This window comes from Pempheris klunzingeri, chromosome 3, assembly GCF_042242105.1.
Source record: "Pempheris klunzingeri isolate RE-2024b chromosome 3, fPemKlu1.hap1, whole genome shotgun sequence".
In the NCBI taxonomy this organism is placed as follows: Eukaryota; Metazoa; Chordata; class Actinopteri; order Acropomatiformes; family Pempheridae; genus Pempheris; species Pempheris klunzingeri.
Window position 1 is genome coordinate 1780760 of NC_092014.1, and position 14092 is coordinate 1794851.

A 14092-nucleotide genomic window follows, 5' to 3' on the forward strand; every position below is an offset into this window, starting at 1 on the left:
TATTGTTTAAAAAGTGTTGAGGAGGAGCTGGAACCTAATAGTGTCAGCAGATGGTGCTGTAGGATAAAGACAAAATAATAGCTGTTCAGTGGAAGCTCACAAGGTCGGACAAAGTGATCAGGTCAAGTGGAGTTCAGAGGGACAAACTCCTCCTCATCAAAGGTGGTATAATTTCATTGGTTGAGGAAAGATGCTAGGGGGCAGGCAGATGCTGGTTTTGGGTTATAAAAGATGGAACCCGTGCATTGTTTAGTCAGAACTGTTTGTTTGGGCTTTGTTGTGGACAATAAACCTCCACTGTGCTGAACTCTGAACTCTCCCGGTGCCTATTTGGAAGATTGACTCTTTGGTTTTTTACACTTTGAATAACCTGGATGGAGAAGATTGACCCAGAAAAGATAAGAATGACAATAAAAGTGATGAGAGCACAGAAAGAAAATGTAATGTTGATCACCATAAACAAAGTGGTGTAAACTCTTTAAAGCTTCCCACTGTCACCAGACGTTACAGTTACACTCCACAGCCTGATGGTAACATCAGTACAGCTTTCAGCTACATTCATTCATGATGCAAAACACAATGTCTGCTTACCTTCATCTTCATCAGCAGCCACTGTGCAGTAGAAACTCTATGACGTCTCTATTGAGGCTAACAGACAGTTTTAGACTCTGAAGCATTAGTCCAAGACTTAAGAAGCACTCATTGTAATGATGAAATGATTTCACCAGTACAGACAGTTTAATGTCCTGTGAAAACTGGGAATAAAGGAGCAGTTTCCTGTTTTCATCTGTAGTTTCCTGTAGTGCTTCTTCTTGCAGGCAACAAGACGGACAACAACAATAATTCAAGTTCTGTTTGCTGAAAGTCGACCTCATTGTTTCAGGTTAAATTTCCACACTGACAACAAAATAGTATTGTCTGGTCTCTCTGGAATGGAATCCCCCAATGAATCGCCGCCTTATCGTGGTCGGGGAGTTTGTGCTTCCCTGAGAACCTGGGAGCTGTGTTGTCGGGGCTATGGCCCCTGGTAGGGTCTCCAAAGGCAAAGTGGTTCCAGGGGAGGGGCCAGAGTAAGAGCGGTTCAAAAACCCTGTATGAAGCAGAACCCAAAGAGCAACGTACCCTCACCCGGGTTAGGGAATCAGGGACCCCCTTCTGGAGCCAGACCTGGGAGGGGAGCTCAGTGGCGAGTGTCTAGTGGCTGGGCCACAGAGCAAGCCCAAAAGGAACAATGTGGAACTGCAACCCTGTGGGCTCACCACCTGCAGGAGCCTCTACAGGTCCTGGGCGTGCAGACCCCCGGCATCGTAGACTGGCTCTAAGGACATGGAACATCACCTCTCTGGAGACTACTGAGTCGGAGCTGGTGCGGGAGGCTGAACGCTACCAGCTAGATATAGTCAGGCTTGCGTCCATGCACAGCATCGACTCTGGAACCAAACTCCTGGAGAGGGGCTGGACTCTCTCCTTTTATGGAGATGCTCAGAGTGAGAGGCGCCAGACGGGTCTGGGGATACTCAGCAGGGAGTCCCGGGTGAACAAGAGGGCCGCCTCCATGAAACTCTGGGTTGCTGATTGTTGTGTGTGCATATGCACCAAACAGCAGTTCAGAGTATCCGGCCTTCTTAAAGGCTCTGGATGGATCAGATGGTGGGAGAGGTTGCCGGACAGACCTGGTAGGTGCAAATATGTAGTGAGGGTTTGTTGGGAACGTCTGGTGGAGGCCCCTGTCTAGGAGGTCTTCAACTCCCACCTCCGGAAGAGTTTCTCGTACATCCCGAGGGAGGTTGGGGACATGGAATCCCAGTGGGCCATGTTCAAAGCCTCCATTGCAGAGGCAGCTGCTGAGAGCTGTGGCCAGAAGGTCGTTGGTGGACGCTGGCGGTGAGGGAGGTCGTCAAGCTGAAGGAGGCCTTCAAGCCTGGCTGGCTCGGGGGCTATGGAGAGGGACTTTTGGGTGGCCTCAAGGAAGTTCTGGCAAACCATTCGGCGGCTCTGGAAGGGCAAGCGGGGTTGGCTCAGGCTGTATTCAGCCAGAGAGGAGAACTGCTGACCCGGACTGGGGATATCATAGGGTGGTGGGAAGGACACTTTGAAGAACTCCTGAACCCAATCAACACTGAGATTTGACCTGAGATGCTGAGGCCTCTGGACATTGTTGGGCTGTTGTGGTTGACAAGCCTCTTCAGTGTGGTGTGGAGGTGAGGGACAGTACCTAACTGTGCAAATCAGAGGGAGGAAACAAAACCCCAAACCAAAATAGCAGCAGGAACAGGTTGAGCAGGTAGAGAGCTTTCACACTGCAGCAATGAAAGTAAAGTCAGTCAGAGTGGCAGCCGGGCAGCCGTGGAGACACGTCTTTGTTTCTGTCTAAAGAAAATCCAGACTGACTTCATCAGGTCTCCTCAACAACACAGCAGAGCCTCTGCCAAACACTGGTGAGTACAGATGATCACATTTACAGCTTCAACCACCAGGATCAACACAAAGCTTCAGCTCCGCTCAGCAGGAAGTTCCTCTTTTCTCATTTCACACTTGTGACGTTGGTTAAAGTAGAACTACGGCTGTTTGTCCAGCGACCACTTTAACAGCTTTAAACAGCCTCTGTGTGTCAGCTCTCAGGACTTTAGGGACTTTAAACTGATCCTCTGTGGGTTGGAGTTTAGTTTCCCTCCACTTTCCTGGCAGCCATAACCAGGATAATTCGGCTAAATTTCTGTACAGTCGTAGGAAGCAGAGACACATCTTCCCTCTTTATATGCAGACAATGTTGAAAAACTCAAGATAATTAGCTTCACTTCAGATATAGCGAAGAATGTAAACTTCTGCAGTGAATGGGCTCGGGCGAGGCCTGCAGACTTCAGCCATGTTGGAAGTAACTGACCGAGACGTTCATGAAATTCGGTGGGATCATCGCTCTCAAAGTTCTGAACCTTACACATATTTATTTTCTTATTTCTTAGTGCCCAACAGGAAGTCAGCCAATTTGGACTCATGAGCAAACGCTTAAAGACTTTAGGATGCTCAAAAACTCAGGAAACTTTGCGCACTCATCAAAACCAGTGCATTTTGCCAGAATATGCAGTGATCGGGTTCTTGAGTGTTTTGCGTGGCAAGACTTAGTCAGAGCATTGTGGCTTCAAATATTCACAAAATCTGGCACTCTCATCAGCTCTGCCAAACCCCTGGAGGTACAAAGAGACCTGAGTGCAACATTAGAGGCGGATCTTCTGCATAGTTGGGCCCTTAGAGCACCACATACCTGCACTGAGTCAGGTGACTTCCTGTCAGCCGTCTGCTATGATGAGTGGGAACAAAATGATTTAATTCTGATCAAATTCTGATCTTGAAACAAGGGAACAGTTTGGCGTCAAGTGATGGATGCCATTTTTGTAATTACACCGTTTGACCACGAGGTCAAACTGGCTTCAAAGTAGGGATGTGCAGTTCAAGCCAAAATACTATTTGATAGTTCATCTATGAACTGTTCAACTATTGTTTGATAACACTCACCTTCAAGCTTCGCATTATTATTTTCGCTTTTATTGCTTAAACATGGCAGAATTACATATTGGACATGAGTGTTTGGATTAAAGCAAACGTTAAGTCGATCGCTGGCCACGAAATCCTCCGTCCAACCAGAACAAGCGCCGCAGTGGGAGGAGAGTCGAGATAACAGCTAAGATAATCCGGCTAATACCTGCGGCTGCTTCTAGCTGATGTCCGGGTGCAAAGATCGGTTGCATGAAATGGGACCTGACAAAGGAAAACAAAGGAAAATATACTTCTAAAGCAAAACGATAGTCGTATTAACTATTACATTTTTTTTGAAAATGAACGAATATTTGAAAACCTACTTCAAAGCCTGAAGACCTTCCCAGGGGCTTGGCCCAGCAGCACGGATAGTCTTCAATAGTCTTCGATTTTAAAACAGATCATTTGACTTACATGAAATTCACTCTGTGTGGTCTTCACATTAAATACAACAGGAAGAATAATTTGTGTGTGTTGAATAAAGCCACACAGTGAACACAGCAGGTGATATTTCTCTCGTCACAGCTCTAAAAAGAAGAAGAACGGCTAGCCGAAGTAACGAAAATGCAGCTACCGCTCAGCCTGAAAGAACACATTCACTGCTGCTGTAAGCTTCAATCAATTTTGACTACACTGTTTTTCCTTTTCTTTCCCACTGTGTGCAGACATGGCTGCAGCAAACTATCCGAGATCTGAAGATCAGTTTCTGTGCTCCCTCTGTCTGGATGTGCTCACTGATCCTGTCACCACACCATGTGGACACAACTTCTGCAAAACCTGCATCACTGAACACTGGAACACTAACGACCGGTTTCTGTGTCCCTTGTGTAAAGAGGCTTTTACCACAAGACCTGATTTGAGGGTCAACACTTTGCTCTCTGAGATGGTCTCTCAGTTCAGACAGTCAGCTCAACAGGACGCCAGCAGCAGCAGCTCAGAGCAACAAGTGTCCAAACCAAGAGAAGTTCCTTGTGACGTCTGCACTGGAACCAAACTGAAGGCCCTGAAGTCCTGCCTGGTGTGTCTGGTCTCCTACTGTGAGACTCACCTGGAGCCTCATCTGACAGCTTCAGGCCTGAAAAGACACCAGCTGATCGACCCTGTGGAGAACCTGGACAGCAGGATGTGTACGAAGCACGATAAACCTCTGGAGCTGTTCTGTAAGACCGACCAGACGTATATCTGCGTGCTCTGCTCTGTTTTAGACCACAAGACACATGAGTTTGTTCCTCTGAAAGAAGAATATGAAGGACAGAAGGCCGAGCTGGGGAAGACAGAGGCTGAAATCCAGCAGATGATCCAGAAGAGACGACTGAAGATTGAGGAGATCAAACGGTCAGCTGACCTCAGTCAGGAAGATGCAGACAGAGCGATAGCAGAAGGTGTTCAGGTCTTCACTTCTCTGAAGGAGCGTGTTGAGAGAGGCCAGGCAGAGCTCATCAACACCATCAAAGAGAAGCAGGAAAGAGCAGAAAAACAGGCCCAAGCTTTCATCAGAGAGCTGGAACAGGAAATCTCTGAGCTGATGAAGAGGAGGACTGAGGTGGAGCAGCTCTCACGCTCTGAAGACCACCTCCATCTCCTCCAGAGTGTCCAGACCCTCAACACCAACCAGCCTCCAGCCACCAGGGACTGGACAGAGGTCAGCGTCCCTCCACCGTCCTATGAGGGGACTGTGAGGAGAGCTGTGGCTCAGCTGGAGGAGGATCTCAGTAAAGAGATGAAGAAGCTGATTAAAGCTGAGCTGAGGAGGGTCCAGAAGTTTGCAGTGGATGTGACTCTTGATCCTGATACAGCACATCCTGATCTCATCCTGTCTGATGATGGGAAACAAGTGAATGATGGTGATGTGAAGAGGAAAAAACTCCCAGACAATCCAGAGAGGTTTTCTAAGTATATCATTGTCTTAGGAGAGCAGAGTTTCTCTTCAGGCAGATTCTACTTTGAGGTTCAGGTTAAAGGAAAAACTGAATGGTCTTTAGGAGTGGCCAGAGAGTCGATCAACAGGAAAGAGAACATTAGACTGAGCCCTGAGGATGGTTACTGGACTGTATGGTTGAGGAATGGGAATGAGTACGAAGCTTGTGAGAACCCTTCAGTCCTTCTCTCTCTGAGGTCTCAGCCTCAGAAGGTGGGGGTGTTTGTGGACTATGAGGACGGTCTGGTCTCCTTTTATGACGTAGATGCTGCAGCTCTCATCTACTCCTTCACCGGCTGCTCCTTCACTGAGAAACTCTTCCCCTACTTCAATCCGTGTCTTAATGATGGAGGCAAAAACTCTGCCCCTCTGATCATCTCTCCTGTACACGCAGTAGACTGATGACTTCTCTTATTTCATGTGATGATTTACTGCATTTAAGAGAGCGAATGAATATTTATAGTGTCGATGAAATATCTGATTTCATACAGAATCTGTTTTCTTTGGTGATTGATTTATATGGATCCATCACAGAGGAAACACGTCAGTTTGCTGATTTTTGGGTCATTTGTTTCTGTTTTATTACTGTTCTTCTATTTGATGTGCAGCCACAGAAAACATGCTGCTGAATATTTCACTGTGTCGTCAACAGTTCGGTCCATTACATACCTGCAGTGTCTACAGAGAACAGCTTGTCTTTGTTATGACGGCTACAAAAACTTAATGGACAAAGTGATTAACAGAACTGATGCAGAATTTTCTATGTGATGTGAAAAGTGGTTTGGTGAATTACTGGTGGCTTTGGTCAGTTTTTATGTGGTTTGTGAATAATTTGTGGTTCATGGTGAATAATCTGTAAATGTGTGATTGTACAATGGAGAGAGGTAATTACTGGATTTAAAGACATTAAAGAACTGTTTCTGCCAATCATCAATAAATAGTTTGAAAATTGGACTTTGATTCTGTGGAAATCTTCAGGGTTTTAACCGTTTGCCTTCAGCCCGACCGTGTGCTTCCTGCTGTTTGACTAAAATGACTTTTACCTTTTTCACATGTTCAGTAAAATCCACACGTCGTCCTGCATGTGAATCATTTCATTGGTGCAGCCTGAACTCGCTCATCTCCCTGGCAGGTTTTGGGGTGAGTACGGGAGAGACGGCCGGGACGAATATGATGAGGGTCACATGACTGACGGGGGAGGGCGGCCGACCAGACTGCTCCTCTTCCCAGCTTCTCACAATAAACTCACACATGAACTCATCCTTTCTGCCTTAAACTGTAACATAACACCTCACTCATCACAAATACTTAATTCACCTTCAAACTCCTGAAAATGCTTAGAAAAGGGGAAAGTTTGAACACCTACAGTTCTGTGACAACTGAAGACCATGTGACACGGTCAAAAACTCTGGAAGAAGACAACAAGTGGTCCTTGAGTTGAGATGTTTTGGCAGACTGACGTTTTCAAACTAAACAAAATGATGTTTTCCAACAGCACACTCTGGTTTCACTTTATAACAAGATGAAACATCTGTGGTATCAAATACTGAGATATCACATGATGTAAATATAATGTATTGATTAAGATGTGGTAGGAACTGATACACGATGGTTAGTATGACAGGAGTGTTGATCAAATAACCAAGGTAATAGAAGATGTAACCAATCAATAAGCATGAAACAATGCAACCAAATATCACATTTTATACTCTGTTTTAAATATAGGATTTTTTAACACTTAACACTTAAAAAATGCAGTAAGAGGAAACCAGAACCTTAAAAGTGTAAATTGAAGTGAAAGTACTGTTTAAAAAGTGTTGAGGAGGAGCTGGAACCTAATAGTGTCAGCAGATGGTGCTGTAGGATAAAGACAAAATAATAGCTGCTCAGTGGAAGCTCACAAGGTCGGACAAAGTGATCAGGTCAAGTGGAGTTCAGAGGGACAAACTCCTCCTCATCAAAGGTGGTATAATTTCATTGGTTGAGGAAAGATGCTAGGGGGCAGGCAGATGCTGGTTTTGGGTTATAAAAGATGGAACCCGTGCATTGTTTAGTCAGAACTGTTTGTTTGGGCTTTGTTGTGGACAATAAACCTCCACTGTGCTGAACTCTAAACTCTCCCGGTGCCTATTTGGAAGATTGACTCTTTGGTTTTTTACACTTTGAATAACCTGGATGGAGAAGATTGACCCAGAAAAGATAAGAATGACAATAAAAGTGATGAGAGCACAGAAAGAAAATGTAATGTTGATCACCATAAACAAAGTGGTGTAAACTCTTTAAAGCTTCCCACTGTCACCAGACGTTACAGTTACACTCCACAGCCTGATGGTAACATCAGTACAGCTTTCAGCTACATTCATTCATGATGCAAAACACAATGTCTGCTTACCTTCATCTTCATCAGCAGCCACTGTGCAGTAGAAACTCTATGACGTCTCTATTGAGGCTAACAGACAGTTTTAGACTCTGAAGCATTAGTCCAAGACTTAAGAAGCACTCATTGTAATGATGAAATGATTTCACCAGTACAGACAGTTTAATGTCCTGTGAAAACTGGGAATAAAGGAGCAGTTTCCTGTTTTCATCTGTAGTTTCCTGCAGTGCTTCTTCTTGCAGGCAACAAGACGGACAACAACAATAATTCAAGTTCTGTTTGCTGAAAGTCGACCTCATTGTTTCAGGTTAAATTTCCACACTGACAACAAAATAGTATTGTCTGGTCTCTCTGGAATGGAATCCCCCAATGAATCGCCGCCTTATCGTGGTCGGGGAGTTTGTGCTTCCCTGAGAACCTGGGAGCTGTGTTGTCGGGGCTATGGCCCCTGGTAGGGTCTCCAAAGGCAAAGTGGTTCCAGGGGAGGGGCCAGAGTAAGAGCGGTTCAAAAACCCTGTATGAAGCAGAACCCAAAGAGCAACGTACCCTCACCCGGGTTAGGGAATCAGGGACCCCCTTCTGGAGCCAGACCTGGGAGGGGAGCTCAGTGGCGAGTGTCTAGTGGCTGGGCCACAGAGCAAGCCCAAAAGGAACAATGTGGAACTGCAACCCTGTGGGCTCACCACCTGCAGGAGCCTCTACAGGTCCTGGGCGTGCAGACCCCCGGCATCGTAGACTGGCTCTAAGGACATGGAACATCACCTCTCTGGAGACTACTGAGTCGGAGCTGGTGCGGGAGGCTGAACGCTACCAGCTAGATATAGTCAGGCTTGCGTCCATGCACAGCATCGACTCTGGAACCAAACTCCTGGAGAGGGGCTGGACTCTCTCCTTTTATGGAGATGCTCAGAGTGAGAGGCGCCAGACGGGTCTGGGGATACTCAGCAGGGAGTCCCGGGTGAACAAGAGGGCCGCCTCCATGCAACTCTGGGTTGCTGATTGTTGTGTGTGCATATGCACCAAACAGCAGTTCAGAGTATCCGGCCTTCTTAAAGGCTCTGGATGGATCAGATGGTGGGAGAGGTTGCCGGACAGACCTGGTAGGTGCAAATATGTAGTGAGGGTTTGTTGGGAACGTCTGGTGGAGGCCCCTGTCTAGGAGGTCTTCAACTCCCACCTCCGGAAGAGTTTCTCGTACATCCCGAGGGAGGTTGGGGACATGGAATCCCAGTGGGCCATGTTCAAAGCCTCCATTGCAGAGGCAGCTGCTGAGAGCTGTGGCCAGAAGGTCGTTGGTGGACGCTGGCGGTGAGGGAGGTCGTCAAGCTGAAGGAGGCCTTCAAGCCTGGCTGGCTCGGGGGCTATGGAGAGGGACTTTTGGGTGGCCTCAAGGAAGTTCTGGCAAACCATTCGGCGGCTCTGGAAGGGCAAGCGGGGTTGGCTCAGGCTGTATTCAGCCAGAGAGGAGAACTGCTGACCCAGACTGGGGTTATCATAGGGTGGTGGGAAGGACACTTTGAAGAACTCCTGAACCCAATCAACACTGAGATTTGACCTGAGATGCTGAGGCCTCTGGACATTGTTGGGCTGTTGTGGTTGACAAGCCTCTTCAGTGTGGTGTGGAGGTGAGGGACAGTACCTAACTGTGCAAATCAGAGGGAGGAAACAAAACCCCAAACCAAAATAGCAGCAGGAACAGGTTGAGCAGGTAGAGAGCTTTAACACTGCAGAACTGAAAGTAAAGTCAGTCAGAGTGGCAGCCGGGCAGCCGTGGAGACACGTCTTTGTTTCTGTCTAAAGAAAATCCAGACTGACTTCATCAGGTCTCCTCAACAACACAGCAGAGCCTCTGCCAAACACTGGTGAGTACAGATGATCACATTTACAGCTTCAACCACCAGGATTAACACAAAACTTCAGCTCCGCTCAGCAGGAAGTTCCTCTTTTCTCATTTCACACTTGTGACGTTGGTTAAAGTAGAACTACGGCTGTTTGTCCAGCGACCACTTTAACAGCTTTAAACAGCCTCTGTGTGTCAGCTCTCAGGACTTTAGGGACTTTAAACTGATCCTCTGTGGGTTGGAGTTTAGTTTCCCTCCACTTTCCTGGCAGCCATAACCAGGATAATTCGGCTAAATTTCTGTACAGTCGTAGGAAGCAGAGACACATCTTCCCTCTTTATATGCAGACAATGTTGAAAAACTCAAGATAATTAGCTTCACTTCAGATATAGCGAAGAATGTAAACTTCTGCAGTGAATGGGCTCGGGCGAGGCCTGCAGACTTCAGCCATGTTGGAAGTAACTGACCGAGACGTTCATGAAATTCGGTGGGATCATCGCTCTCAAAGTTCTGAACCTTACACATATTTATTTTCTTATTTCTTAGTGCCCAACAGGAAGTCAGCCAATTTGGACTCATGAGCAAACGCTTAAAGACTTTAGGATGCTCAAAAACTCAGGAAACTTTGCGCACTCATCAAAACCAGTGCATTTTGCCAGAATATGCAGTGATCGGGTTCTTGAGTGTTTTGCGTGGCAAGACTTAGTCAGAGCATTGTGGCTTCAAATATTCACAAAATCTGGCACTCTCATCAGCTCTGCCAAACCCCTGGAGGTACAAAGAGACCTGAGTGCAACATTAGAGGCGGATCTTCTGCATAGTTGGGCCCTTAGAGCACCACATACCTGCACTGAGTCAGGTGACTTCCTGTCAGCCGTCTGCTATGATGAGTGGGAACAAAATGATTTAATTCTGATCAAATTCTGATCTTGAAACAAGGGAACAGTTTGGCGTCAAGTGATGGATGCCATTTTTGTAATTACACCGTTTGACCACGAGGTCAAACTGGCTTCAAAGTAGGGATGTGCAGTTCAAGCCAAAATACTATTTGATAGTTCATCTATGAACTGTTCAACTATTGTTTGATAACACTCACCTTCAAGCTTCGCATTATTATTTTCGCTTTTATTGCTTAAACATGGCAGAATTACATATTGGACATGAGTGTTTGGATTAAAGCAAACGTTAAGTCGATCGCTGGCCACGAAATCCTCCGTCCAACCAGAACAAGCGCCGCAGTGGGAGGAGAGTCGAGATAACAGCTAAGATAATCCGGCTAATACCTGCGGCTGCTTCTAGCTGATGTCCGGGTGCAAAGATCGGTTGCATGAAATGGGACCTGACAAAGGAAAACAAAGGAAAATATACTTCTAAAGCAAAACGATAGTCGTATTAACTATTACATTTTTTTTGAAAATGAACGAATATTTGAAAACCTACTTCAAAGCCTGAAGACCTTCCCAGGGGCTTGGCCCAGCAGCACGGATAGTCTTCAATAGTCTTCGATTTTAAAACAGATCATTTGACTTACATGAAATTCACTCTGTGTGGTCTTCACATTAAATACAACAGGAAGAATAATTTGTGTGTGTTGAATAAAGCCACACAGTGAACACAGCAGGTGATATTTCTCTCGTCACAGCTCTAAAAAGAAGAAGAACGGCTAGCCGAAGTAACGAAAATGCAGCTACCGCTCAGCCTGAAAGAACACATTCACTGCTGCTGTAAGCTTCAATCAATTTTGACTACACTGTTTTTCCTTTTCTTTCCCACTGTGTGCAGACATGGCTGCAGCAAACTATCCGAGATCTGAAGATCAGTTTCTGTGCTCCCTCTGTCTGGATGTGCTCACTGATCCTGTCACCACATCATGTGGACACAACTTCTGCAAAACCTGCATCACTGAACACTGGAACACTAACGACCGGTTTCTGTGTCCCTTGTGTAAAGAGGCTTTTACCACAAGACCTGATTTGAGGGTCAACACTTTGCTCTCTGAGATGGTCTCTCAGTTCAGACAGTCAGCTCAACAGGACGCCAGCAGCAGCAGCTCAGAGCAACAAGTGTCCAAACCAAGAGAAGTTCCTTGTGACGTCTGCACTGGAACCAAACTGAAGGCCCTGAAGTCCTGCCTGGTGTGTCTGGTCTCCTACTGTGAGACTCACCTGGAGCCTCATCTGACAGCTTCAGGCCTGAAAAGACACCAGCTGATCGACCCTGTGGAGAACCTGGACAGCAGGATGTGTACGAAGCACGATAAACCTCTGGAGCTGTTCTGTAAGACCGACCAGACGTATATCTGCGTGCTCTGCTCTGTTTTAGACCACAAGACACATGAGTTTGTTCCTCTGAAAGAAGAATATGAAGGACAGAAGGCCGAGCTGGGGAAGACAGAGGCTGAAATCCAGCAGATGATCCAGAAGAGACGACTGAAGATTGAGGAGATCAAACGGTCAGCTGACCTCAGTCAGGAAGATGCAGACAGAGCGATAGCAGAAGGTGTTCAGGTCTTCACTTCTCTGAAGGAGCGTGTTGAGAGAGGCCAGGCAGAGCTCATCAACACCATCAAAGAGAAGCAGGAAAGAGCAGAAAAACAGGCCCAAGCTTTCATCAGAGAGCTGGAACAGGAAATCTCTGAGCTGATGAAGAGGAGGACTGAGGTGGAGCAGCTCTCACGCTCTGAAGACCACCTCAATCTCCTCCAGAGTGTCCAGACCCTCAACACCAACCAGCCTCCAGCCACCAGGGACTGGACAGAGGTCAGCGTCCCTCCACCGTCCTATGAGGGGACTGTGAGGAGAGCTGTGGCTCAGCTGGAGGAGGATCTCAGTAAAGAGATGAAGAAGCTGATTAAAGCTGAGCTGAGGAGGGTCCAGAAGTTTGCAGTGGATGTGACTCTTGATCCTGATACAGCACATCCTGATCTCATCCTGTCTGATGATGGGAAACAAGTGAATGATGGTGATGTGAAGAGGAAAAAACTCCCAGACAATCCAGAGAGGTTTTCTAAGTATATCATTGTCTTAGGAGAGCAGAGTTTCTCTTCAGGCAGATTCTACTTTGAGGTTCAGGTTAAAGGAAAAACTGAATGGTCTTTAGGAGTGGCCAGAGAGTCGATCAGCAGGAAAGAGAACATTAGACTGAGCCCTGAGGATGGTTACTGGACTGTATGGTTGAGGAATGGGAATGAGTACGAAGCTTGTGAGAACCCTTCAGTCCTTCTCTCTCTGAGGTCTCAGCCTCAGAAGGTGGGGGTGTTTGTGGACTATGAGGACGGTCTGGTCTCCTTTTATGACGTAGATGCTGCAGCTCTCATCTACTCCTTCACCGGCTGCTCCTTCACTGAGAAACTCTTCCCCTACTTCAATCCGTGTCTTAATGATGGAGGCAAAAACTCTGCCCCTCTGATCATCTCTCCTGTACACGCAGTAGACTGATGACTTCTCTTATTTCATGTGATGATTTACTGCATTTAAGAGAGCGAATGAATATTTATAGTGTCGATGAAATATCTGATTTCATACAGAATCTGTTTGCTTTGGTGATTGATTTATATGGATCCATCACAGAGGAAACACGTCAGTTTGCTGATTTTTGGGTCATTTGTTTCTGTTTTATTACTGTTCTTCTATTTGATGTGCAGCCACAGAAAACATGCTGCTGAATATTTCACTGTGTCGTCAACAGTTCGGTCCATTACATACCTGCAGTGTCTACAGAGAACAGCTTGTCTTTGTTATGACGGCTACAAAAACTTAATGGACAAAGTGATTAACAGAACTGATGCAGAATTTTCTATGTGATGTGAAAAGTGGTTTGGTGAATTACTGGTGGCTTTGGTCAGTTTTTATGTGGTTTGTGAATAATTTGTGGTTCATGGTGAATAATCTGTAAATGTGTGATTGTACAATGGAGAGAGGTAATTACTGGATTTAAAGACATTAAAGAACTGTTTCTGCCAATCATCAATAAATAGTTTGAAAATTGGACTTTGATTCTGTGGAAATCTTCAGGGTTTTAACCGTTTGCCTTCAGCCCGACCGTGTGCTTCCTGCTGTTTGACTAAAATGACTTTTACCTTTTTCACATGTTCAGTAAAATCCACACGTCGTCCTGCATGTGAATCATTTCATTGGTGCAGCCTGAACTCGCTCATCTCCCTGGCAGGTTTTGGGGTGAGTACGGGAGAGACGGCCGGGACGAATATGATGAGGGTCACATGACTGACGGGGGAGGGCGGCCGACCAGACTGCTCCTCTTCCCAGCTTCTCACAATAAACTCACACATGAACTCATCCTTTCTGCCTTAAACTGTAACATAACACCTCACTCATCACAAATACTTAATTCACCTTCAAACTCCTGAAAATGCTTAGAAAAGGGGAAAGTTTGAACACCTACAGTTCTGTGACAACTGAAGAC

At 46.2% G+C, this 14092-nt stretch overlaps 2 protein-coding genes across 2 annotated transcripts; both read left to right on the forward strand.

Moving 5' to 3' along the window:
- Window positions 1-4195: 4195 nt before the first annotated feature.
- On the forward strand, window positions 4196-5933 carry LOC139198583 (E3 ubiquitin-protein ligase TRIM39-like). The gene has a single exon (XM_070827475.1). The coding sequence runs from the start codon at window positions 4202-4204 to the stop codon at window positions 5852-5854; it is 1653 nt and encodes a 550-aa protein (XP_070683576.1). The 5' UTR covers window positions 4196-4201; the 3' UTR covers window positions 5855-5933.
- A 5515-nt stretch (window positions 5934-11448) lies between these two features.
- LOC139225600 (E3 ubiquitin-protein ligase TRIM39-like) lies at window positions 11449-13623 on the forward strand. Its single transcript, XM_070856383.1, has one exon. The coding sequence runs from the start codon at window positions 11455-11457 to the stop codon at window positions 13105-13107; it is 1653 nt and encodes a 550-aa protein (XP_070712484.1). The 5' UTR covers window positions 11449-11454; the 3' UTR covers window positions 13108-13623.
- Window positions 13624-14092: the final 469 nt, after the last annotated feature.